This window comes from Oncorhynchus gorbuscha, linkage group LG02, assembly GCF_021184085.1.
Source record: "Oncorhynchus gorbuscha isolate QuinsamMale2020 ecotype Even-year linkage group LG02, OgorEven_v1.0, whole genome shotgun sequence".
Lineage (NCBI taxonomy): Eukaryota > Metazoa > Chordata > Actinopteri > Salmoniformes > Salmonidae > Oncorhynchus > Oncorhynchus gorbuscha.
The window spans coordinates 104,637,717-104,663,092 of record NC_060174.1 but is presented as its reverse complement, the minus strand read 5'-3'; the positions used below and the strand labels follow the sequence as shown (position 1 = coordinate 104,663,092).

At 45.7% G+C, this 25,376-nt stretch overlaps 1 protein-coding gene across 4 annotated transcripts in view; it reads right to left on the bottom strand.

Annotated features, from left to right (window-relative positions):
• srrm3 (serine/arginine repetitive matrix 3) overlaps nt 1–25,376 on the bottom strand; it is a 175,854-nt gene that overhangs the window by 30,867 nt on the left and 119,611 nt on the right. For all 4 annotated transcript variants that reach the window (XR_006835072.1, XM_046329855.1, XM_046329856.1 and 1 more), the window contains exons 4-8: nt 18,675–18,761; nt 14,378–14,458; nt 14,026–14,094; nt 8,066–8,101; nt 7,525–7,569 (exon numbers count right to left, since the gene is read on the bottom strand). Coding sequence is in view for 3 of the 4 variants with exons in the window: in XM_046329855.1 (XP_046185811.1) it covers nt 7,525–7,569; nt 8,066–8,101; nt 14,026–14,094; nt 14,378–14,458; nt 18,675–18,761 (318 nt within the window). In the remaining variant the exon portion in view is untranslated. The remainder of the gene's footprint in view (nt 1–7,524; nt 7,570–8,065; nt 8,102–14,025; nt 14,095–14,377; nt 14,459–18,674; nt 18,762–25,376) is intronic.

Genomic DNA, 25,376 nt, shown 5'->3' with positions numbered 1-25,376 from the left:
TTGCTACGTAGCTTAACTTTCTGAACATTCGAGACGTGTAGTCCACTTGTCATTCCAATCTCCTTTGCATTAGCGTAGCCTCTTCTGTAGCCTGTCAACTATGTGTCTGTTTATCCCTGTTCTCTCCTCTCTGCACAGACCATACAAACGCTCCACACCGCGTGGCCGCGGCCACGCTATGGTGGTCCCAGCGCGCACGACCCACGTGGAGTTCCAGGTCTCCGGTAGCCTCTGGAACTGCCAATCTGCGGTCAACAAGGCAGAGTTCATCTCAGCCTATGCCTCCCTCCAGTCCCTCGACTTCTTGGCACTGACGGAAACATGGATCACCACAGACAACACTGCTACTCCTACTGCTCTCTTTCGTCCGCCCACGTGTTCTCGCACACCCCGAGAGCGTCTGGTCAGCGGGGTGGTGGCACCGGGATCCTCATCTCTCCCAAGTGGTCATTCTCTTTTCTCCCCTTACCCATCTGTCTATCGCTCCTTTGAATTCCATGCTGTCACAGTTACTAGCCCTTTCAAGCTTAACATCCTTATCATTTATCGCCCTCCAGGTTCCCTCGGAGAGTTCATCAATGAGCTTGATGCCTTGATAAGCTCCTTTCCTGAGGACGGCTCACCTCTCACAGTTCTGGGCGACTTTAACCTCCCCACGTCTACCTTTGACTCTTTCCTCTCTGCCTCCTTCTTTCCACTCCTCTCCTCTTTGACCTCACCCTCTCACCTTCCCCCTACTCACAAGGCAGGCAATACGCTAGACCTCATCTTTACTAGATGCTGTTCTTCCACTAACCTCACTGCAACTCCCCTCCAAGTCTCCGACCACTGCCTTGTATCCTTTTCCCTCTCGCTCTCATCCAACACCTCCCACACTGCCCCTACTGGATGGTATCGCGCCGTCCCAACCTTCGCTCTATCCCCCGCTACTCTCTCCTCTTCCATCCTATCATCTCTTCCCTCCGCTCAAACCTTCTCCCACCTATCTCCTGATTCTGCCTCCTCAACCCTCCTCTCCTCCCTCTCTGCATCCCTTGACTCTCTATGTCCCCTATCCTCCAGGCCGGCTCGGTCCTCCCTCCCGCTCCGTGGCTCGATGACTCATTGCAGCTCACAGAACAGGGCTCCGTGCAGCCGAGCGGAAATGGAGGAAAACTCGCCTCCCTGCGGACCTGGCATCCTTTCACTCCCTCCTCTCTACATTTTCCTCCTCTGTCTCTGCTGCTAAAGCCACTTTCTACCACGCTAAATTCCAAGCATCTGCCTCTAACCCTAGGAAGCTCTTTGCCACCTTCTCCTCCCTCCTGAATCCTCCGCCCCCTCCCCCTCCTCCCTCTCTGCAGATGACTTCGTCAACCATTTTGAAAAGAAGGTCGACGACATCCGATCCTCGTTTGCTAAGTCAAACGACACCGCTGGTTCTGCTCACACTGCCCTACCCTGTGCTCTGACCTCTTTCTCCCCTCTCTCTCCAGATGAAATCTCGCGTCTTGTGACAGCCGGCCGCCCAACAACCTGCCCGCTTGACCCTATCCCCTCCTCTCTTCTCCAGACCATTTCCGGAGACCTTCTCCCTTACCTCACCTCGCTCATCAACTCATCCCTGACCGTTGGCTACGTCCCTTCCGTCTTCAAGAGAGCGAGAGTTGCACCCCTTCTGAAAAAACCTACACTCGATCCCTCCGATGTCAACAATTACAGACCAGTATCCCTTCTTTCTTTTCTCTCCAAAACTCTTGAACGTGCCGTCCTTGGCCAGCTCTCCCGCTATCTCTCTCTGAATGACCTTCTTGATCCAAATCAGTCAGGTTTCAAGACTAGTCATTCAACTGAGACTGCTCTCCTCTGTATCACGGAGGCGCTCCGCACTGCTAAAGCTAACTCTCTCTCCTCTGCTCTCATCCTTCTAGATCTATCGGCTGCCTTCGATACTGTGAACCATCAGATCCTCCTCTCCACCCTCTCCGAGTTGGGCATCTCCGGCGCGGCCCACGCTTGGATTGCGTCCTACCTGACAGGTCGCTCCTACCAGGTGGCGTGGCGAGAATCTGTCTCCTCACCACGCGCTCTCACCACTGGTGTCCCCCAGGGCTCTGTTCTTGGCCCTCTCCTATTCTCGCTATACACCAAGTCACTTGGCTCTGTCATAACCTCACATGGTCTCTCTTATCATTGCTATGCAGACGACACACAATTAATCTTCTCCTTTCCCCCTTCTGATGACCAGGTGGAGAATCGCATCTCTGCATGTCTGGCAGACATATCAGTGTGGATGACGGATCACCACCTCAAGCTGAACCTCGGCAAGACGGAGCTGCTCTTCCTCCCGGGGAAGGACTGCCCGTTCCATGATCTCGCCATCACGGTCGACAACTCCATTGTGTCCTCCTCCCAGAGCGCCAAGAACCTTGGCGTGATCCTGGACAACACCCTGTCGTTCTCAACTAACATCAAGGCGGTGGCCCGTTCCTGTAGGTTCATGCTCTACAACATCCGCAGAGTACGACCCTGCCTCACACAGGAAGCGGCGCAGGTCCTAATCCAGGCACTTGTCATCTCCCGTCTGGATTACTGCAACTCGCTGTTGGCTGGGCTCCCTGCCTGTGCCATTAAACCCCTTCAACTCATCCAGAACGCCGCAGCCCGTCTGGTGTTCAACCTTCCCAAGTTCTCTCACGTCACCCCGCTCCTCCGTTCTCTCCACTGGCTTCCAGTTGAAGCTCGCATCCGCTACAAGACCATGGTGCTTGCCTACGGAGCTGTGAGGGGAACGGCACCTCAGTACCTCCAGGCTCTGATCAGGCCCTACACCCAAACAAGGGCACTGCGTTCATCCACCTCTGGCCTGCTCGCCTCCCTACCACTGAGGAAGTACAGCTCCCGCTCAGCCCAGTCAAAACTGTTCGCTGCCCTGGCCCCCCAATGGTGGAACAAACTCCCTCACGACGCCAGGACAGCGGAGTCAATCACCACCTTCCGGAGACACCTGAAACCCCACCTCTTTAAGGAATACCTAGGATAGGTTAAGTAATCCCTCTCACCCCACCCCCCTAAGTTTTAGATGCACTATTGTTAAGTGACTGTCCCACTGGATGTCATAAGGTGAATGCACCAATTTGTAAGTCGCTCTGGATAAGAGCGTCTGCTAAATGACTTAAATGTAAATGTAAATGTAAATAACATGATCACTGTGGTAGACTGGTCACTGTGGTAGAGTGGTCACTGTGGTAGAGTGGTCACTGTGGTAGAATGGTCACTGTGGTAGAATGGTCACTGTGGTAGACTGGTCACTGTGGTAGACTGGTCACTGTGGTAGACTGGTGACTGTGGTAGAATGGTCACTTTGGTAGACTGGTCACTGTGGTAGAATGGTCACTGTGGTAGACTGGTCACTGTGGTGGACTGGTCACTGTGGTAGAATGGTCACTGTGGTAGAATGGTCACTGTGGTAGACTGGTCACTGTCGTGGACTGGTCACTGTGGTAGAATGGTCACTGTGGTAGAATGGTCACTGTGGTGGACTGGTCACTGTGGTAGACTGGTCACTGTGGTGGACTGGTCACTGTGGTGGACTGGTTACTGTGGTGGACTGGTCACTGTGGTAGACTGGTGACTGTGGTGGACTGGTCACTGTGGTGGACTGGTCACTGTGGTAGACTGGTCACTGTGGTGGACTGGTCACTGTGGTGGACTGGTTACTGTGGTGGACTGGTCACTGTGGTAGAATGGTCACTGTGGTAGAATGGTCACTGTGGTAGAATGGTCACTGTGGTAGACTGGTCACTGTGGTAGACTGGTCACTGTGGTAGACTGGTCACTGTGGTGGACTGGTCACTGTGGTGGACTCGTCACTGTGGTGGACTGGTCACTGTGGTGGACTGGTCACTGTGGTGGACTGGTCACTGTGGTAGACTGGTCACTGTGGTAGACTGGTGACTGTGGTGGACTGGTCACTGTGGTGGACTGGTCACTGTGGTGGACTGGTTACTGTGGTGGACTGGTCACTGTGGTAGACTGGTGACTGTGGTGGACTGGTCACTGTGGTGGACTGGTGACTGTGGTGGACTGGTCACTGTGGTAGAATGGTCACTGTGGTGGACTGGTCACTGTGGTAGACTGGTCACTGTGGTGGACTGTTTATTTTGATTGGCGATTTCCTGCATTTATCAAAAATCCCATCAGGTAGTCTGATTTCAGATATGTCCATGTAAACAGGATTATTATGGCTATTGTTCTTCTTGCAAAGCATGTTATCATTTTTTTTTAACAAGATATTATATTAATCTGTCTATAATGACATTATTGTGTGCATGTTACCGTGCTCAATGAAACAGACTGAGATCATATCACGTTCAAGCTTGTGACATACATCACAATATGGTTCACAGCGCTGTCTGGGTTTTAAACCGACAGCTGTTACGCCCCCTTTCCCTCACACTAATCGGGAAACTTTTGCACATTTGTTGTTGTCTGAGTGAGAGAAATGCTGTAAATTAAATCGAGAGGAGTCGGTGTTCTAAAAAGATGAGCCATTAGCATTTTATACTAAATACCTCATCGATGTCATTTCAAGCAACCCACACCCTGCACTTCACATTTCCATATTTGAAAACATATGTACATTTACAGGATCAATGTTTTTGATCGCTATGTTTGAGCCACCGATACAAAGATGACACGCGTCTAAGTTTGTCGTATTGTGAAGAAAATGGAACGTCACGGAACACACTCCTGAATGCACTCATGAGGACTCCATTCTAAAATACAAAGACTAACACTGCAAGATCACATTATAGAACTTAGCTCGCCATGTTGGCAATAGCTAGCCATGTTGGCAATAGCTAGCCATGTTGGCAATAGCTAGCCATGTTGGCAATAGCTCGCCATGTTGGCAATAGCTCGCCATGTTGGCAATAGCTCGCCATGTTGGCAATAGCTCGCCATGTTGGCAATAGCTAGCCATGTTGGCAATAGCTCGCCATGTTGGCAATAGCTCGCCATGTTGGCAATAGCTCGCCATGTTGGCAATAGCTCGCCATGTTGGCAATAGCTCGCCATGTTGGCAATAGCTAGCCATGTTGGCAATAGCTAGCCATGTTGGCAATAGCTAGCCATGTTGGCAATAGCTCGCCATGTTGGCAATAGCTCGCCATGTTGGCAATAGCTAGCCATGTTGGCAATAGCTCGCCATGTTGGCAATAGCTCGCCATGTTGGCAATAGCTAGCCATGTTGGCAATAGCTCGCAATGTTGGCAATAGCTCGCCATGTTGGCAATAGCTAGCCATGTTGGCAATAGCTCGCCATGTTGGCAATAGCTCGCCATGTTGGCAATAGCTCGCCATGTTGGCAATAGTTGGCAATCCCATGTTGGCAATAGCTCGCCATGTTGGCAATAGCTCGCCATGTTGGCAATAGCTCGCCATGTTGGCAATAGCTAGCCATGTTGGCAATAGCTAGCCATGTTGGCAATAGCTAGCCATGTTGGCAATAGCTCGCCATGTTGACAATAGCTAGCCATGTTGGCAATAGCTAGCCATGTTGGCAATAGCTCGCCATGTTGGCAATAGAAGAAGCTTTCAAGTGATGCCCACCTGAACCAGATTGTGATTTATAATGGACCGTTTTTGGATTGCCTAAACAACAATAGTAATTGGAGCGGCAGGGTAGCCTAGTGGTTAGAGCGTTGGACTAGTAACCGGAAGGTTGCAAGTTCAAATCCCCGAGCTGACAAGGTACAAATCTGTCGTTCTGCCCCTGAACATGCAGTTAACCCACTGTTCCAAGGCCGTCACTGAAAATAAGAATTTGTTCTTAACTAACATGCCAAGTTAAATAAAGGTTAAAAAAAGAAAAAAAGAAGAAATTGTGTAATGGTGCAGACGCAGGGCTGTGTTCCAAACAAAAAACGACAAGGGTGCTTCCTTCAGTTCCTCAATGACTAAACTATGAGAGGTAAAAAAATAAAAACACCTTACAGTTGAAGGCTCTTTCCTCGAGTCACATGGTAATAGCACTATTACAGCAACCACGTTGCTTTTCTTGTCAACCCTTTAGACACTCAAATGAAATGTATTGCTTTGTTTGTGGACTTGTCTTTTGATTCTGTTGATCATGTTATTTTATTGAATAACTTGTCCTCTGAAAGGCCTGAGCTCTGTTCATGGTTTCATCATGATCTTGGTGACAGAACTCAGGCCATCGTGACTGGATGGGGTTAAGTCCGAGTTTGTTGACGTGAATAAAGATGTACCACAGGGTTCGATTTTATATAAACACCATTGGTCAATCTGTAAAAAAAATCTAAACTTCATCTATATGCGGATGATATGCAGAATCGCTGCAGAATGCCATCCCATCTGGTTTGCGCTAAGTGGGACTATAATCTGTTTTTCAACAGGACAATGACCCAACACACCTCCAGGCTGTGTAAGGGATATTTGACCATGAAGAAGAGTGACGGAGTGCTGTATCAGATGACCTGGCCTCCACAATCACCCGACCTCATCCCAAATGAGGTGAAGGAGAATGAAGGAAAAGCAGCCAATAAGTGGGAACTCCTTCAAGACTGCTGGAAAAGCATTCCAGGGGAAGCTGGTTGAGAGAATGCCAAGAGTACGCAAAGCTGTCATCAAGGCAAAGGGTGGCTAATTTGAAGAAAGTAAAATATATTCTGATCCTACAATGTAGAAAATAGTAAAAAATAAATAAAACCCTTGAATGATATAGATGTGTCCAAACTTCTGACTGGTACTGTAAATGCTGTGTATAATGTGTATTTTTATGTTGTATCATACAGGGCACATTTGGAAAAAAACAGTTAGACCGCTCACTCAAACCCAAAGTTTTGAGAGGGGTCTGGTCACTTAGCAACACCAGTTAGACCGTTCACTCAAACCCACAGTTTGGAGAGGGGTCTGGTCACTTAGCAACACCAGTTAGACCGTTCACTCAAACCCACAGTTTGGAGGTGTTTGGTCACCTAGCAACACCAGTTAGACCGTTCACTCAAACCCACAGTTTGGAGAGGTGTTTGGTCACTTAGCAACACCAGTTAGACCCTTCACTCAACAACACCAGTTAGACCGTTCACTCAAACCCTTGTCATAGTGTTTTATTATATTGCACCTACTTCAGCATTCCATTGAATATTCTCATTATGTTACTGAATGTATCCAGAGTATTTTCATTATTGACAATATGTTGTGTAAAGTACAGGAAATGTCAAATTCACATCAATTCAACAGAGTTTTGGATTCAGTCTTGTGTCAGGTGAACTGATGTGTCCTCACCTTTTGGTCTGATCATTTCCTCATAATGTCCATGGTGTTTTCTTAACCATGGTCGTGCATATGCTTTTTTATGGTTCTTCTGTTAGAAACATTTCAATTTGGCCCTATCCATATAGACCTATATTTCCATGAGTGTAAGGTTGTTAAGTCTACGGAACATCTAACCTAACAGTCTGACGTGTCCATTATTGTAGGTTGGATTATATGTGTTTTTTTTTAAAGAGGAATCCTTACCTCTTTCTGGTTTTGTCTTTCTGTTTGTTCTTCGGGCTACCCGATCTGTAAAGGGAAACAGGGTGGTGTATTTTCATTAAGCAAGTCAAAAGGGTACAGTGCCTTCGGAAAATATTCATCAACCATTGACTTTTTACACATTGTATTGTATCTACAACATGAATTCGAAATGGATGAAATCATTTTTTTCTCTCCCTCACGCATCTACACACAATACCCCAATTGAATTGGCCCACAGGTGAACTGCAAGTTGTCGTGACCTCTCAATGATGACCAAAAGAACATTGGATGCACCTGAGCTCAATTTGGAGTTTCAAAGCATGTGATTTTTTTTTAGATATTTCTGTTTTTCATTTTCAAATAAATTAATAAATACAATTTTGTTTATGTAATCCATTTTGAATTCAGGCTGTGAAATAAGTGAAGGGGTATGAATACTGTGTGTGTAATGTAACAAGCATTAGCCTAGTTACATTCACTGAGTCTGAATGTAAGGCTACATATGATGTGCACAATGTGTCATATTTATCTGCATACCCACCTGTATCTCCTCTTTCTCCTATGACCAGATGTCGACCTACAGAGAGAGAGAGAGAGAGAGAGAGAGAGAGAGAGAGAGAGAGAGAGAGAGAGAGAGAGAGAGAGAGAGAGAGAGAGAGAGAGAGAGAGGGAGAGAGAAACCTCTGTTACTCACGCACAACTCAGATTGACCTGAACACATCTCTAAAAACAGATAACGCTTGACTGACTACACACTGACTACACAAAGTCCTTCATACTGTACAGAATGTTCACACTACTGTTGCCATGGTGATTAGTCAGCCAACAATAGCTATTATTTCCCCCTCTTTTTACACTATTAATAGAAGAAGAAGAACCGGACAAATGAACTGCAGTTAGTTGGAGACGGAGGAGACTGAAATGAAAACATACTTAAAGTAAGTTAGCTTCCTCTTTCAAAAAAAAAAAAAAATGGTTTTGTGAATCATGGATGACTCTGTCATTTGTTAACAAGTTTCTGTAAATTATTTTAGATAAAATTTCTATGTTGGAAATAAAAAATATGATTCGGTGCATTTTCACCCATATTTTTTAAATACACTTGATCTTTCTTGAGTAAGTTCCTGCATTTCTTTTTGTTTTTCCTCTAACTTATTGTGTGTCTCTTTGTTACAGTATTTGTTACTATCTATCTGTAGTTAGGTTTTGTTTTAAATATGTTACGGGAATTAAATTCCTTTATGTTTTATTCAACTAATTCAATTCAACACTCTGTCCACTCCTAAGAATTTGTAAGACCCTTATTTGCATAAAATGGACAGAGACCAGTCTCAAAATCAATCAGCAGCGTTTATTCTCGAGAGTACTGAACACGATACAGTCTACCACGGGTTATAAACTGAAAATGACGTCATTAGTTTTCGAACTGTCCCGTCTATTCCCCCACCCTGGTACAAAGGCAGTATCTCAAGCCTTCCCACATCGTCTACCACCAATTTAATATAATTTATCACCGAGCCAAGGTCCTCCTGTGTAGATAAGCATTCTAGCCAGTCTGACGATAAGTTAATTCATTTCTACCAAGGAACAGACAGTCATTGTTCTAATTCTTGATTATATTTACACACATTATATTCAGTACTAAGATTAAAAGAAAATTAATATATCTATACAGTAACATAATAGTATTCTGATTAGTCAGTCCTGATTGAAATGTATACATAATTAGTCATTGTTGATTTTAAAAAATCCCTTAACTAATGGCACTTCTAAAAGTGTCCCCATACAATACGGGGATCTGCTGTAACTATATTATGTAGGAAAAAATGATTATGTCTTGGTTATTCATCCAGTAAACTATATTAAAATGTTCTATGTCCTTTTGACTTAAATCTATTTCAACATCTATGGCAAGACCTGAAGATGGCTGGCAAGCAATGATCAACAACCAATTTGACAGAGCTTGAAGATTGTTGAAAAGAATAATGGCCAAATGTTGCTCAATCCAGGTGTGGAAAGATCTTAGAGACTTACCCAGAAAGACTCAATTGCTGTCAAAGGTGCTTCTACAAAGTATTGACTCAGGGGTGTGAATACTTATGTAAATGAGATGTTTCTCTATTACATTTCTAACATAAAACAACAACAACATGTTTTTACTTTGTCATTACGGGGTATTGTGTCTGAGAGAAAAAGATTGATTTAATACATTTTGATTTCAGGCTGTAACAATAGAATGTGGACTAAGTCCAGGTGCATTAATAGTTTATGAAGACACTGTATAATACAATACACAGAGCACTGGTCTAAAGTAGTGCACTAAATAGGGAGTAGGGGCCCTGGTAAAAAGTAGTGTACTATATATAGGGAATAGGGGCCTGGTCTAAAGTAGTGTACTATATAGGGAATAGGGCACTGGTCTAAAGTAGTGCACTAAATAGGGAATAGGGGCCCTGGTCTAAAGTAGTGCACTATATATAGGGAATAGGGCCCTGGTCTAAAGTAGTGCACTATATATAGGGAATAGGGCCCTGGTCTAAAGTAGTGCACTATATATAGGGAATAGGGCCCTGGTCTAAAGTAGTGTACTATATATAGGGAATAGGGGCCCTGGTCAAAAATAGTGCACTAAATAGGGAATAGGGGCCCTGGTCTAAAGTAGTGTACTATATATAGGGAATAGGGCCCTGGTCTAAAGTAATGCATTAAATAGGGAATAGGGCCCTGGTCTAAAGTAGTGCACTATATATAGGGAATAGGGCCCTGGTCTAAAGTAGTGCATTATATATAGGGAATAGGGCCCTGGTCTAAAGTAGTGTACTATATATAGGGAATAGGGCCCTGGTCAAAAGTAGTGCACTAAATAGGGAATAGGGGCCCTGGTCTAAAGTAGTGTACTATATATAGGGAATAGGGCCCTGGTCTAAAGTAGTGCACTATATATAGGGAATAGGGCCCTGGTCAAAAGTAGTGCACTAAATAGGGAATAGGGGCCCTGGTCTAAAGTAGTGCACTATATATAGGGAATAGGGCCCTGGTCTAAAGTAGTGTACTATATATAGGGAATAGGGCCCTGGTCTAAAGTAGTGCACTATATAGGGAATATGGGCCTTGGTCAAAAGTAGTGTACTATATAGGGAATATGGCCCTGGTCTAAAGTAATGTACTATATATAGGGAATAGGGCCCTGGTCTAAAGTAGTGCACTATATATAGGGAATAGGGGCCCTGGTCTAAAGTAGTGCACTATATAGGGAATAGGGACCTGGTCTAAAGTAGTGCACTATATAGGGAATAGGGACCTGGTCTAAAGTAATGTACTATATAGGGAATAGGGACCTGGTCTAAAGTAATGTACTATATAGGGAATAGGGCTCTGGTCTAAAGTAGTGTGGGACGCAGAATGTTGTTGTTCTACCAGATAAAACAGACTGGGGACTATAGAGGCTTGTTGTGTTGTAGTGGGACTCGTTTATTTGACTCCCAACATGGGGACTATAGAGGCTTGTTGTGTTCTAGTGGGACTCGTTTATTTGACTCCCAACATGGGGACTATAGAGGCTTGTTGTGTTCTAGTGGGACTCGTTTATTTGACTCCCAACATGGGGACTATAGAGGCTTGTTGTGTTCTAGTGGGACTCGTTTATTTGACTCCCAACATTCTCAGACACGACCATTCCCTGATACTGTTCTGCTTATTAACCCTCTCGTCCTTCTCCTCCCCTCCTTTCCCCTAATTGGAGAAATATACAGTGCTATCCTTTAAAATGGAGCCCCAGCCAAAGAGAACTCAACCTGCTGAGCTGTTGTTACTGTACATAGTGGGTGGTGGAGCACTAATGCCTCGGATTGTTAAAAAAGCTCCCCTCACCCCTCCAATTCCCCAACAGACATAGACAGTAGAGTGTTTCACGGGAGGCCACTCTAGGGACTCACCCACCACCTTGTTCTCCCCTTACTTAACCTTACATTATTCATCTATAGAGAACACCTGCAATGCAGTGGATCTTTGGAGAAATATGAGTAGAGGATAGAGAGGCAAAAGAGGGGAGGTTTTAGAAGTGGGAGGAGGGTTGAGGTGTTGGAGATGTGTGGGGGACAGTGATGCTCAGCAATTTGGTCAGAGGCTCATTTTTCTTGTTTTGCAGCTACCATATAGGTTTGGTTATTAGAGGAATGAGTTTAGCCCCAGAGAGAGAGAGAGAGAGAGAGAGAGAGAGAGAGAGAGAGAGAGAGAGAGAGAGAGAGAGAGAGAGAGAGAGAGACAGAGAGAGAGAGAGAGAGAGAGAGAGAGAGAGAGAGAGAGAGAGAGAGAGAGAGAGAGAGAGAGAGAGAGAGAGAGAGAGAGAGAGAGAGAGAGAGAGAGAGAGAGAGAGAGAGAAAATAAAATGTGCTCTTTAGAATAGCTTATTGTCATTTTCCTATTCCTGGGCAGTATTTTTCTATGCTGAGCTCTCTTTCTCCTTCTCTCCATTCTCTTTCTCCTTCTCTCCATTCTCTTTCTTCTTCTCTCCATTCGCTTTCTCCTTCTCTCCATTCTCTTTCTCCTTCTCTCCATTCTCTTTCTCCTTCTCTCCATTCTCTTTCTCCTTCTCTCCATTCGCTTTCTCCTTCTCTCCATTCTCTTTCTCCTTCTCTCCATTCTCTTTCTCCTTCTCTCCATTCTCTTTCTCCTTCTCTCCATTCGCTTTCTCCTTCTCTCCATTCGCTTTCTCCTTCTCTCCATTCTCTTTCTCCTTCTCTCCATTCTCTTTCTCCTTCTCTCCATTCTCTTTCTCCTTCTCTCCATTCTCTTTCTCCTTCTCTCCATTCTCTTTCTCCTTCTCTCCATTCTCTTTCTCCTTCTCTCCATTCTCTTTCTCCTTCTCTCCATTCTCTTTCTCCTTCTCTCCATTCGCTTTCTCCTTCTCTCCATTCGCTTTCTCCTTCTCTCCATTCGCTTTCTCCTTCTCTCCATTCTCTTTCCATTCTCTTTCTCCTTCTCTCCATTCTCTTTCTCCTTCTCTCCATTCTCCATTTTCTCCATTCGCTTTCTCCTTCTCTCCATTCTCTTTCTCCTTCTCTCCATTCTCTTTCTCCTTCTCTCCATTCGCTTTCTCCTTCTCTCCATTCGCTTTCTCCTTCTCTCCATTCTTTTTCTTCTTCTCTCTCTCCATTCTCTTTCTCCTTCTCTCCATTCTCTTTCTCCTTCTCTCCATTCTCTTTCTACTTTTCTCCATTCGCTTTCTCCTTCTCTCCATTCTCTTTCTCCTTCTCTCCATTCGCTTTCTCCTTCTCTCCATTCTCTTTCTCCTTCTCTCCATTCTCTTTCTCCTTCTCTCCATTCGCTTTCTCCTTCTCTCCATTCTCTTTCTCCTTCTCTCCATTCGCTTTCTCCTTCTCTCCATTCTCTTTCTTCTTCTCTTTCTTCTTCTCTCTCTCCATTCTCTTTCTCCTTCTCTCTCTCCATTCTCTTTCTCCTTCTCTCTCTCCATTCTCTTTCTCCTCCTCTCCATTCTCTTTCTCCTTCTCTCTCTCCATTCTCTTTCTCCTTCTCTCTCTCCATTCTCTTTCTCCTTCTCTCTCTATTCTCTTCTCCTTCTCCATTCTCTTTCTCCTTCTCTCTCTCCATTCTCTTTCTCCTTCTCTCCATTCTCTTTCTCCTTCTCTCCATTCTCTTTCTCCTTCTCTCTCTCCATTCTCTTTCTCCTTCTCTCTCTCCATTCTCTTTATTCTTCTCACTCTCTATTCTCTTCTCCTTCTCCATTCTTTTCTTCTTCTCTCTCTATTCTCTTTCTTCTTCTCTCTCTCCATTCCCTTTCTTCTTCTCTCTCTCTATTCTCTTTCTTCTTCTCTCTCTCTATTATCTTTTTCCTTCTCTCTCTCCATTCTCTTTCTTCTTCTCTCTCTATTCTCTTTCTTCTTCTCTCTCTCCATTCCCTTTCTTCTTCTCTCTCTCTATTCTCTTTCTTCTTCTCTCTCTCCATTCTCTTTCTTCTTCTCTCTCTCTATTCTCTTTCTTCTTCTCTTTCTCCTCCTCTCCATTCTCTTTCTCCTCCTCTCTATTCTCTTTCTCCTTCTCTCTCTCCATTCTCTTTCTCCTTCTCTCTGTACTATATAGCTTGAGTTGGGTATTTCTGAGTTACATTTTCCATCTCAGCTTTTTCTGGGACAGTTATGTTGTGAAGTGTCCTGTGGTAAGATGGACCCCTTTTCCCTGTTACGCAAGCAGGCTGAAGCACGTCTGGGTACGTCCACATTCTCTGGCTATTTCTAGTGTGGAACCGGTGGTTCTCACAGGCTCGATATATAATCTACAGTATGAACGGTCATGAAAACTTAATGAGACAGAAGTCCATCTCTCTAGTAAATCCCTCCTCCTTCCTTATGACTCACACACACACACACACACACACACACACACACACACACACACACACACACACACACACACACACACACACACACACACACACACACACACACACACACACACACACACACACACACCATGTAAACACACCTGTCTCGCTTGTGTTTTTTCGCACTCTTCTTCTTCTTCTCTCTGCGGGAGGGAGATGAGCTGTCAAACCTGTGGGAGTTATGGGGAGAGAGAGAGACAGCTCAGAGGGAGGGAAGGATGGAGAGAGAGCTCAGAAAGAGGGACAGAAAGAGAAGAAACAAGAGCGAGGGGGAGAGAGAGAGAGAGAGAGAGAGAGAGAGAGAGAGAGAGAGAGAGAGAGAGAGAGAGAGAGAGAGAGAGAGAGAGAGAGAGAGAGAGAGAGAGAGAGAGAGAGAGAGAGGGAGAGGGAGGGTCAAAGGAGAGCATTCCTCCATAATGAAACAGAACAAGTTGATCTAGATAGTGGACTGACCGACTCCTTCTGACCGCACGTTTCTTCTTCTTCCTCTTCTTTGGTCGAGGAGATGGAGAGCTGCTAGAGTTCCTCTTTATTCTATGGTAGCCAGGTAGAGAGAGAGAGGGAGAGAGAGAGAGGGAGAGAGAGAGATAGAGAGAGAGAGAGAGAGAGAGAGAGAGAGAGAGAGAGAGAGAGAGAGAGAGAGAGAGAGAGAGAGAGAGAGAGAGAGAGAGAGAGAGAGAGAGAGAGAGACATGAGGAACACATAATAACTACATATGACTACTAATTCAGATGATTAGATGATCATTAATCAAATCACTAATATATATATTAGTATTATTCCAAATAGGTAGTTGATATCAAGGATGCTATGTGTTGCTGAGAGAGAGATGGAGATGAGATGAGAGGGAGGGAGGGAGGAGGGAGGGAGGGAGGGAGGGAGGGAGGGAGGGAGGGGAGGGGAGGGAGGGACAGGGAGAGACAGGGAGAGACAGGGGGAGAGAGAGAGAGAGAGAGGGAGAGAGAGAGAGAGAGAGAGAGGGGGAGGGAGGGAGGGAGGGAGGGAGGGAGGGAGGGAGGGAGGGAGGGAGGGAGGGAGGGAGGGAGGGAGGGAGGGAGGGAGGGAGGGGGAGGGAGGGAGGGACAGGGAGAGACAGGGAGAGACAGGGGGAGAGAGAGAGAGAGAGAGAGGGAGAGAGAGAGAGAGAGAGAGAGAGAGGAGGGGGAGGGAGAGAGAGAGAGAAGAAGAGAGAGAGAGATAGAGAGAGAGAGGGTGAAGGAGAGAGAGAGAGAGAGAGAGAGAGAGAGAGAGAGAGAGAGAGAGAGAGAGAGAGAGAGAGAGAGAGAGAGAGAGCGTGGGAGGGGGAGAGAGATTGAAAATGTATCACTTAATCTCCAATATGGACATTGTTTCGTCATGCCAAGAAAACAGATGTTATTTTATTTAACTGGCAGAAGGGGGGGGGGGGGGGTTCAGTGAGTGAAACATACGGGTGTTTGTCATTGCGGTAGTGTTCAGTCAAAAATAAAATGCCTGTTCTCTGATTAGTCAACAGTACACTGGTCAGCTACAGGCAAGCTGTGCTCCGAGGGAGCTCACTTAATTTCCTGTTAGAGTGCTGAGACAATCCATACTTTACATGAGGACAGAATGCTTCACACTGCCTTTGGCAATCTGCTTACAATTGTACATATTCTGGGACAATGTCATTCTGATAATACATCTATTCATCCATACTGAATTGGCTTTACTTCAAAAACACATCAACAGCAATGTACTGTAGTATATGCCGGAATGCCCTGTACTGTGTGTGTGTGTGTGTGTGTGTGTGTGTGTGTGTGTGTGTGTGTGTGTGTGTGTGTGTGTGTGTGTGTGTGTGTGTGTGTGTGTGTGTGTGTGTGTGTGTGTGTGTGTGTGTGTGTGTGTGTGTGTGTGTGTGTGTGTGTGTGTGTGCGTGCGTGTGTGTGTGTGCATTCAGAATGCTACAACAGTGGGTCTGAAGAGCCCTCTTCACCTGATATCTAATCTGCATATATATGATACATCAAAGGCCACATGACAGGATGAGAGATGAGAGGATAACAGGATAACAGGATGAGCGGATGAGAGATGAGAGGATAACAGGATGAGAGCATGAGCAGATGAGAGATGAGAGGATAACAGGATAACAGGATGAGCGGATGAGAGATGAGAGGATAACAGGATGAGAGGATAACAGAATGAGAGGATGAGAGGATAACAGGATGAGAGGATGAGCGGATGAGAGATGAGAGGATAACAGGATGAGAGGATAACAGAATGAGAGGATGAGAGGATAACAGGATGAGAGGATGAGCGGATGAGAGATGAGAGGATAACAGGATGAGAGGATAACAGGATGAGAGGATGAGAGGATGAGAGGATAACAGGAAGAGAGGATAACAGGATGAGAGGATGAGAGGATGAGAGGATAACAGGATGAGAGGATAACAGGATGAAAGGATAACAGGATGAGAGGATGAGAGGATAACAGGATGAGAGAATAACAGGATGAGAGGATAACAGGATGAGAGGATGAGAGGATAACAGGATGAGAGGATAACAGGATGAGAGGATGAGAGGATAACAGGATGAGAGAATGAGAGGATAACAGGATAACAGGATAACAGGATGAGAGGATGAGAGGATAACAGGATGAGTGGATAACAGGATAACAGGATAACAGGCTGAGAGGATAACAGGATGAGAGAATGAGAGGATAACAGGATGAGAGGATAACAGGATAACAGGATGAGAGGATAACAGGATAACAGGATGAGAAGATAACAGGATGAGAGGATAACAGGATGAGAGGATGAGAGGATAACAGGATGAGAGGATAACAGGATAACAGGATGAGAGGATAACAGGATGAGAGGATAACAGGATGAGAGATGAGAGGATAACAGGATAACAGGATGAGCGGATGAGAGATGAGAGGATAACAGGATGAGAGGATAACAGAATGAGAGGATGAGAGGATAACAGGATGAGAGGATGAGCGGATGAGAGATGAGAGGATAACAGGATGAGAGGATGAGCGGATGAGAGATGAGAGGATAACAGGATGAGAGGATAACAGGATGAGAGGATGAGAGGATGAGAGGATAACAGGAAGAGAGGATAACAGGATGAGAGGATGAGAGGATGAGAGGATAACAGGATGAGAGGATAACAGGATGAGAGGATAACAGGATGAAAGGATAACAGGATGAGAGGATGAGAGGATAACAGGATGAGAGAATAACAGGATGAGAGGATAACAGGATGAGAGGATGAGAGGATAACAGGATGAGAGGATAACAGGATGAGAGGATGAGAGGATAACAGGATGAGAGAATGAGAGGATAACAGGATAACAGGATAACAGGATGAGAGGATGAGAGGATAACAGGATGAGTGGATAACAGGATAACAGGATAACAGGCTGAGAGGATAACAGGATGAGAGGATAACAGGATGAGAGAATGAGAGGATAACAGGATGAGAGGATAACAGGATAACAGGATGAGAGGATAACAGGATAACAGGATGAGAGGATAACAGGATGAGAGGATAACAGGATGAGAGGATGAGAGGATAACAGGATGAGAGGATAACAGGATGAGAGGATGAGAGGATAATAGGATGAGAGGATAACAGGATGAGAGGATAACAGGATGAGAGGATAACAGGATGAGAGGATGAGAGGATAACAGGATGAGAGGATGAGGGGATGAGAGGATAACAGGATAACAGGATGAGTGGATAACAGGATAACAGGATGAGAGGATAACAGGATAACAGGATGAGAGGATAACAGGATGAGAGGATAACAGGATGAGAGGATAACAGGATAACAGGATGAGAGGATAACAGGATGAGAGGATGAGAGGATGAGAGGATGTGAGGATAACAGGATGAGAGGATAACAGGCTGAGAGGATAACAGGATGAGAGGTTAACAGGATGAGCGGATGAGAGGATGTGAGGCTAACAGGATGAGAGAATGAGAGGATAACAGGATGAGAGAATGAGAGGATGAGAGGATAACAGGATGAGAGGATGAGAGGATAACAGGATGAGAGGATGAGAGGATAACAGGATGAGAGGATAACAGGATGAGAGGATAACAGGATGAGAGGATAACAGGATGAGAGTATAACAAGATGAGAGGATGAGAGGATAACAGGATGAGAGGATAGCAGGATGAGAGGATAACAGGATGAGAGGATGAGAGGATAACAGGATGAGAGGATAACAGGATGAGAGGATAACATGATGAGAGGATAACAAGATGAGAGAATGAGAGGATGTGAGGATAACAGGATGAGAGGATGAAAGGATGAGAGGATGACAGGTTGAGAATATGAGAGGATGAGAGGATGAGTGAATAACAGGATGAGAGAATGAGAGGATGAGAGGATAACAGGATGAGAGGATAACAGGATGAGAGGATAACAGGATGAGAGGATGAGAGAATGAGAGGATGAGAGGATAACAGGATGAGAGGATGAGAGTATAACAGGATGAGAGGATGAGAGGATGACAGGATGAGAGGATAAGAGGACGATAGAATGAGAGGATGTGTGTGTATGTGTATGTGCGTGTGTGTGTATATGTGTGTGTGTCTATGTGTGTGTGTGTGTTTGTGTGTGTGTGGGTGTTTGTGTGTATATGTGTGTATGTGAGTGTGTGTGTGTGTGTGTGTGTGTGTGTGTGTGTGTGTGTGTGTGTGTGTGTGTGCGTGCGTGCGTGCGTGCGTGCGTGCGTGCGTGCGCGCGTGCGTGCGTGTGTGTGTGTCTGTTCCATACCTATAACCGTCTTTATCTCTGTGCCATTCGCCGTCCTCATGGTAACCTTCAGCTGGGTCTGTCTGCATCTCACCATGGACCTTGACCCTGCAGGGAACACACAGGTCAGAGGTCAGAGGTCAGAGGAAGCAACCAAAGGGAGACCAGGGACATACTAAATCAGGGACATGTTAAATCAGGGACATGTTAAATCAGGGACATGTTAAATCAGGGACATATTAAATCAGGGACATGTTAAATCAGGGACATACTAAATCAGGGACATGTTAAATCAGGGACATGTTAAATCAGGGACATACTAAATCAGGGACATGTTAAATCAGGGACATGTTAAATCAGAGACATGTTAAATCAGGGACATGTTAAATCAGGGACATACTAAATCAGGGACATGTTAAATCAGGGACATACTAAATCAGGGACATGTTAAATCAGGGACATACTAAATCAGGGACATGTTAAATCAGGGACATGTTAAATCAGGGACATACTAAATCAGGGACATGTTAAATCAGGGACATGTTAAATCAGGGACATATTAAATCAGGGACATGTTAAATCAGGGACATACTAAATCAGGGACATGTTAAATCAGGGACATGTTAAATCAGGGACATGTTAAATCAGGGACATACTAAATCAGGGACATATTAAATCAGGGACATGTTAAATCAGGGACATGTTATGTTGACATCTTGGCCATAGTGGAGTTTGGAGTGTGACTGTTTGAGGTTGTGGACAGGTGTCTTTTATACTGATAACAAGTTCAAACAGGTGCCATTAATACAGGTAACATTTACATTTACATTTAAGTCATTTAGCAGACGCTCTTATCCAGAGCGACTTACAAATTGGTGCATTCACCTTATGACATCCAGTGGAACAACCACTTTACAATAGTGCATCTAAATATTTTAAGGGGGGTGAGAAGGATTACTTTATCCTATCCTAGGTATTCCTTAAAGAGGTGGGGTTTCAGGTGTCTCCGGAAGGTGGTGATTGACTCCGCTGTCCTGGCGTCGTGAGGGAGTTTGTTCCACCATTGGGGAGCCAGAGCAGCGAACAGTTTTGACTGAGCTGAGCGGGAACTGTACTTCCTCAGTGGTAGGGAGGCGAGCAGGCCAGAGGTGGATGAACGCAGTGCCCTTATTTGGGTGTAGGGCCTGATCAGAGCCTGGAGGTACTGAGGTGCCGTTCCCCTCACAGCTCCGTAGGCAAGCACCATGGTCTTGTAGCGGATGCGAGCTTCAACTGGAAGCCAGTGGAGAGAGCGGAGGAGCGGGGTGACGTGAGAGAACTTGGGAAGGTTGAACACTAGACGGGCTGCGGCGTTCTGGATGAGTTGTAGGGGTTTAATGGCACAGGCAGGGAGCCCAGCCAACAGCGAGTTGCAGTAATCCAGACGGGAGATGACAAGTGCCTGGATTAGGACCTGCGCCGCTTCCTGTGTGAGGCAGGGTCGTACTCTGCGGATGTTGTAGAGCATGAACCTACAGGAACGGGCCACCGCCTTGATGTTAGTTGAGAACGACAGTTTGTTGTCCAGGATCACGCCAAGGTTCTTAGCGCTCTGGGAGGAGGACACAATGGAGTTGTCAACCGTGATGGCGAGATCATGGAACGGGCAGTCCTTCCCCGGGAGGAAGAGCAGCTCCGTCTTGCCGAAGTTCAGCTTGAGGTGGTGATCCGTCATCCACACTGATATGTCTGCCAGACATGCAGAGATGCGATTCGCCACCTGGTCATCAGAAGGGGGAAAGGAGAAGATTAATTGTGTGTCGTCTGCATAGCAATGATAGGAGAGACCATGTGAGGTTATGACAGAGCCAAGTGACTTGGTGTATAGCGAGAATAGGAGAGGGCCTAGAACAGAGCCCTGGGGACACCAGTGGTGAGAGCGCGTGGTGAGGAGACAGATTCTCGCCACGCCACCTGGTAGGAGCGACCTGTCAGGTAGGACGCAATCCAAGCGTGGGCCGCGCCGGAGATGCCCAACTCGGAGAGGGTGGAGAGGAGGATCTGATGGTTCACAGTATCGAAGGCAGCCGATAGGTCTAGAAGGATGAGAGCAGAGGAGAGAGAGTTAGCTTTAGCGGTGCGGAGCGCCTCCGTGATACAGAGAAGAGCAGTCTCAGTTGAATGACTAGTCTTGAAACCTGACTGATTTGGATCAAGAAGGTCATTCTGAGAGAGATAGCGGGAGAGCTGACCAAGGACGGCACGTTCAAGAGTTTTGGAGAGAAAAGAAAGAAGGGATACTGGTCTGTAGTTGTTGACATCGGAGGGATCGAGTGTAGGTTTTTTCAGAAGGGGTGCAACTCTCGCTCTCTTGAAGACGGAAGGGACGTAGCCAGCGGTCAGGGATAAGTTGATGAGCGAGGTGAGGTAAGGGAGAAGGTCTCCGGAAATGGTCTGGAGAAGAGAGGAGGGGATAGGGTCGAGCGGGCAGGTTGTTGGGCGGCCGGCCGTCACAAGACGCGAGATTTCATCTGGAGAGAGAGGGGAGAAAGAGGTCAGAGCACAGGGTAGGGCAGTGTGAGCAGAACCAGCGGTGTTGTTTGACTTAGCAAACGAGGATCGGATGTCGTCGATCTTCTTTTCAAAATGGTTGACGAAGTCATCTGCAGAGAGGGAGGAGGGGGGAGGGGGAGGAGGATTCAGGAGGGAGGAGAATGTGGCAAAGAGCTTCCTAGGGTTAGAGGCAGATGCTTGGAATTTAGAGTGGTAGAAAGTGGCTTTAGCAGCAGAGACAGAGGAGGAAAATGTAGAGAGGAGGGAGTGAAAGGATGCCAGGTCCGCAGGGAGGCGAGTTTTCCTCCATTTCCGCTCGGCCTTCCGGAGCCCTGTTCTGTGAGCTCGCATTGAGTCGTCAAGCCACGGAGCGGGAGGGGAGGACCGAGCCGGCCTGGAAGATAGGGGACATAGAGAGTCAAAGGATGCAGAAAGGGAGGAGAGGAGGGTTGAGGAGGCAGAATCAGGAGATAGGTTGGAGAAGGTTTGAGCAGAGGGAAGAGATGATAGGATGGAAGAGGAGAGAGTAGCGGGGGAGAGAGAGCGAAGGTTGGGACGGCGCGATACCATCCGAGTAGGGGCAGTGTGGGAAGTGTTGGATGAGAGCGAGAGGGAAAAGGATACAAGGTAGTGGTCGGAGACTTGGAGGGGAGTTGCAATGAGGTTAGTGGAAGAACAGCATCTAGTAAAGATGAGGTCGAGCGTATTGCCTGCCTTGTGAGTAGGGGGAAGGTGAGAGGGTGAGGTCAAAAGAGGAGAGGAGTGGAAAGAAGGAGGCAGAGAGGAATGAGTCAAAGGTAGACGTGGGGAGGTTAAAGTCGCCCAGAACTGTGAGAGGTGAGCCGTCCTCAGGAAAGGAGCTTATCAAGGCATCAAGCTCATTGATGAACTCTCCGAGGGGACCTGGAGGGCGATAAATGATAAGGATGTTAAGCTTGAAAGGGCTGGTAACTGTGACAGCATGAAATTCAAAGGAGGCGATAGACAGATGGGTAAGGGGAGAAAGAGAGAATGACCACATGGGAGAGATAAGGATCCCTATGCCACCACCCCGCTGACCAGAAGCTCTCGGGGTGTGCGAGAACACGTGGGCGGACGAAGAGAGAGCAGTAGGAGTAGCAGTGTTATCTGTGGTGATCCATGTTTCTGTCAGTGCCAAGAAGTCGAGGGACTGGAGGGAGGCATAGGCTGAGATGAACTCTGCCTTGTTGGCTGCAGATCGGCAGTTCCAGAGGCTACCGGAGACCTGGAACTCCACGTGGGTCGTGCGCGCTGGGACCACCAGATTAGGGTGGCAGCGGCCACGCGGTGTGGAGCGTTTGTATGGTCTGTGCAGAGAGGAGAGAACAGGGATAGACAGACACATAGTTGACAGGCTACAGAAGAGGCTACGCTAATGCAAGGAGATTGGAATGACAAGTGGACTACACGTCTCGAATGTTCAGAAAGTTAAGCTTACGTAGCAAGAATCTTATTGACTAAAATTATTAAAAAATGATACAGTACTGCTGAAGTAGGCTAGCTGGCAGTGGCTGCGTTGTTGACTTTGTAGGCTAGCTGACAGTGGCTGCGTTGTTGACACTACACTAATCAAGTCGTTCCGTTGAGTGTAGTAGTTTCTACAGTGCTGCTATTCGGGGGCTAGCTGGCTAGCTAGCAGTGTTGATTACGTTACGTTGCGTTAAAAGAACGACAATAGCTGGCTAGCTAACCTAGAAAATCGCTCTAGACTACACAATTATCTTTGATACACAGACGGCTATGTAGCTAGCTATGTAGCTAGCTACGATCAAACAAATCAAACCGTTGTGCTGTAATGAAATGAAATGAAAAATGTGATACTACCTGTGGAGCGAAGCGGAATGCGACCGGGTTGTTGAGTGCGGAAGTTCTATTCAGTAGACGTTGGCTAGCTGTTGGCTAGCTAGCAGTGTCTCCTACGTTAAGGACGACAAATAGCTGGCTAGCTAACCTCGGTAAATTAAGATAATCACTCTAAGACTACACGCTCTAAACTACACAATTATCTTGGATACGAAGACAGCAAAGACAACTATGTAGCTAGCTAACACTACACTAATCAAGTCGTTCAGTTGAGTGTAATAGTTTCTACAGTGCTGCTATTCGGTAGACGGTGGACGTTTGCTAGCTGGCTAGCTGCTGGGCAGATAGCAGTGTAGACTACGTTAGGACGACGAAATACAAAGTTGCAATAGAAGTGCTGACTGTTTCACTTTGTTGTCCTCTTTCTTTTCCTTTTTCTTCTGTCCTTCTTTTGTCCTTATTTTGTCTTCCTTTCTTCTGTTAACTAGATATTTTTTGTTGTTTGTTGTAACGAGTGGAGGACAGAGGAGCCTCTTAAAGAAGAAGTTACAGGTCTGTGAGAGCCAGAAATCTTGCTTGTTTGTAGGTGACCAAATACTTATTTTCCACCATAATTTGCAAATAAATTCATAAAAAATCCTACAATGTGATTTTCTGGATTTTCTTTCTCATTTTGTCTGTCATAGTTGAAGTGTACCTATGACGAAAATTACAGGCCTCTCTCATCTTTTTAAGTGGGAGAACTTGCACAATTGGTGGCTGACTAAATACTTTTTTGCCCCACTGTATATCCACCCACTAGAATCCCCAGACTTTAATGAAGACAGTTTCTCCATCCTGGAGGGGGAAATCAATCATTTCCAGACCCAGGGACATGTACTAGTCTGTGGAGACCTAAATGCCAGAACCGGACAAGAACCTGACACCCTCAGCACACAGGGGGACAAACACCTTCCTGCAGCTGACAGCATTCCCGCCCCCATATGCCCCCCTAGGCACAACTATGAAAACATAACCAACAAAAATGCATAACCAACAAAAACTCCTGCCTCTCTGTCGCACGCTGGGTATGTACATAGTCAATGGTAGAGTCACCTATAGCTCTTCTCTTGGCAGTAGTACTGTAGACTACTTTAGACTACTAGACTACTTTATCACTGACATCAAGTGTCTCGGAGCGTTCACAGTCAGCCCACTGACACCCGTATCAGACCACAGCAAAATCCCAGTCTACTTGAACAGAGCAATACTCAATCATGAGGCATCAAAGCCAAAGGAACTGAGTAACATTAAAACTTCGGGATCGGGGGCAGCATTTTCACTTTTGGATAAATAGCGTGCCCAAATTCAACTTCTTGCTACTCATCACCAGAATATAAGATATGCATATTATTAGTAGATTCGGATAGAAAACACTCAGAGTTTCTAAAACTGTTTGAATCATGTCTGTGAGTATAACATAACTTATGTAGCAGGCAAAACTGGTTGGGAAACCAGAATTCTAAGATACTTATTTGCAGTTCCTACCACTTCCACTGGATGTCACCAGTCTTTAGAAATTGGCTGAGGTTTATTCCTTTTTGTAATGAAGAAGTGTGGCCATCTTGAAAAAGTGTCACGTTATGTGTACTGTTTGATAGTTGCTCAAGACTAGAAAGCAGGTAGCTTTTTGAGTTTTTTGTCTTCCTGGTATTGAAAACAGATAGTCCCGTATTCAATTTGATCGATTGTTAACATTTAGAAAGACCTAAAGTTGTACTACAAAAGTAGTTTGAAATGTTTTGGCAAAGTTTACAGGTAACTTTTGAGATATTTTGTAGTGACGTTGCGCAAATTGGAAGCTGTGTTTTTTCTGGATCAAACGCGCTAAATACATTTTGGATATCGACGGAATTAATCAAACAAAAGGAAAATTTATGATGTTTATGGGACATATTGGAGTGCCAACAAAAGAAGCTCGTCAAAGGTAAGGCATGATTTATATTTTATTTCTGTGTTTTGTGATGCGTCTGCAGAGTTGAAATATGCTACTCTCTTTGTTTACTGTTGTGCTATCAACAGATAACAGCATCTTATGCTTTCACTGAAAAGCCTTTTTAAAATCTGACATGTTGGCTGGATTCACAACAGGTGGAGCTTTAATTTGGTATCTTACATGTGTGATTTAATGAAAGTTAGATTTTTATAGTATTATTTTGAATTTGGCTCTCTGCATTTTCCCTGGCTATTGGCAAAGTGGGATGCGACTGTCCTGCCTATCCCAGAGAGGTGCTATAGATGGAAGGAATGCAGTTTGGAATCCTATCATAAAACAATTACAAAACAACAAATTCAATCCCTTTTAGACAATTTCCTGGTTAAAATGTT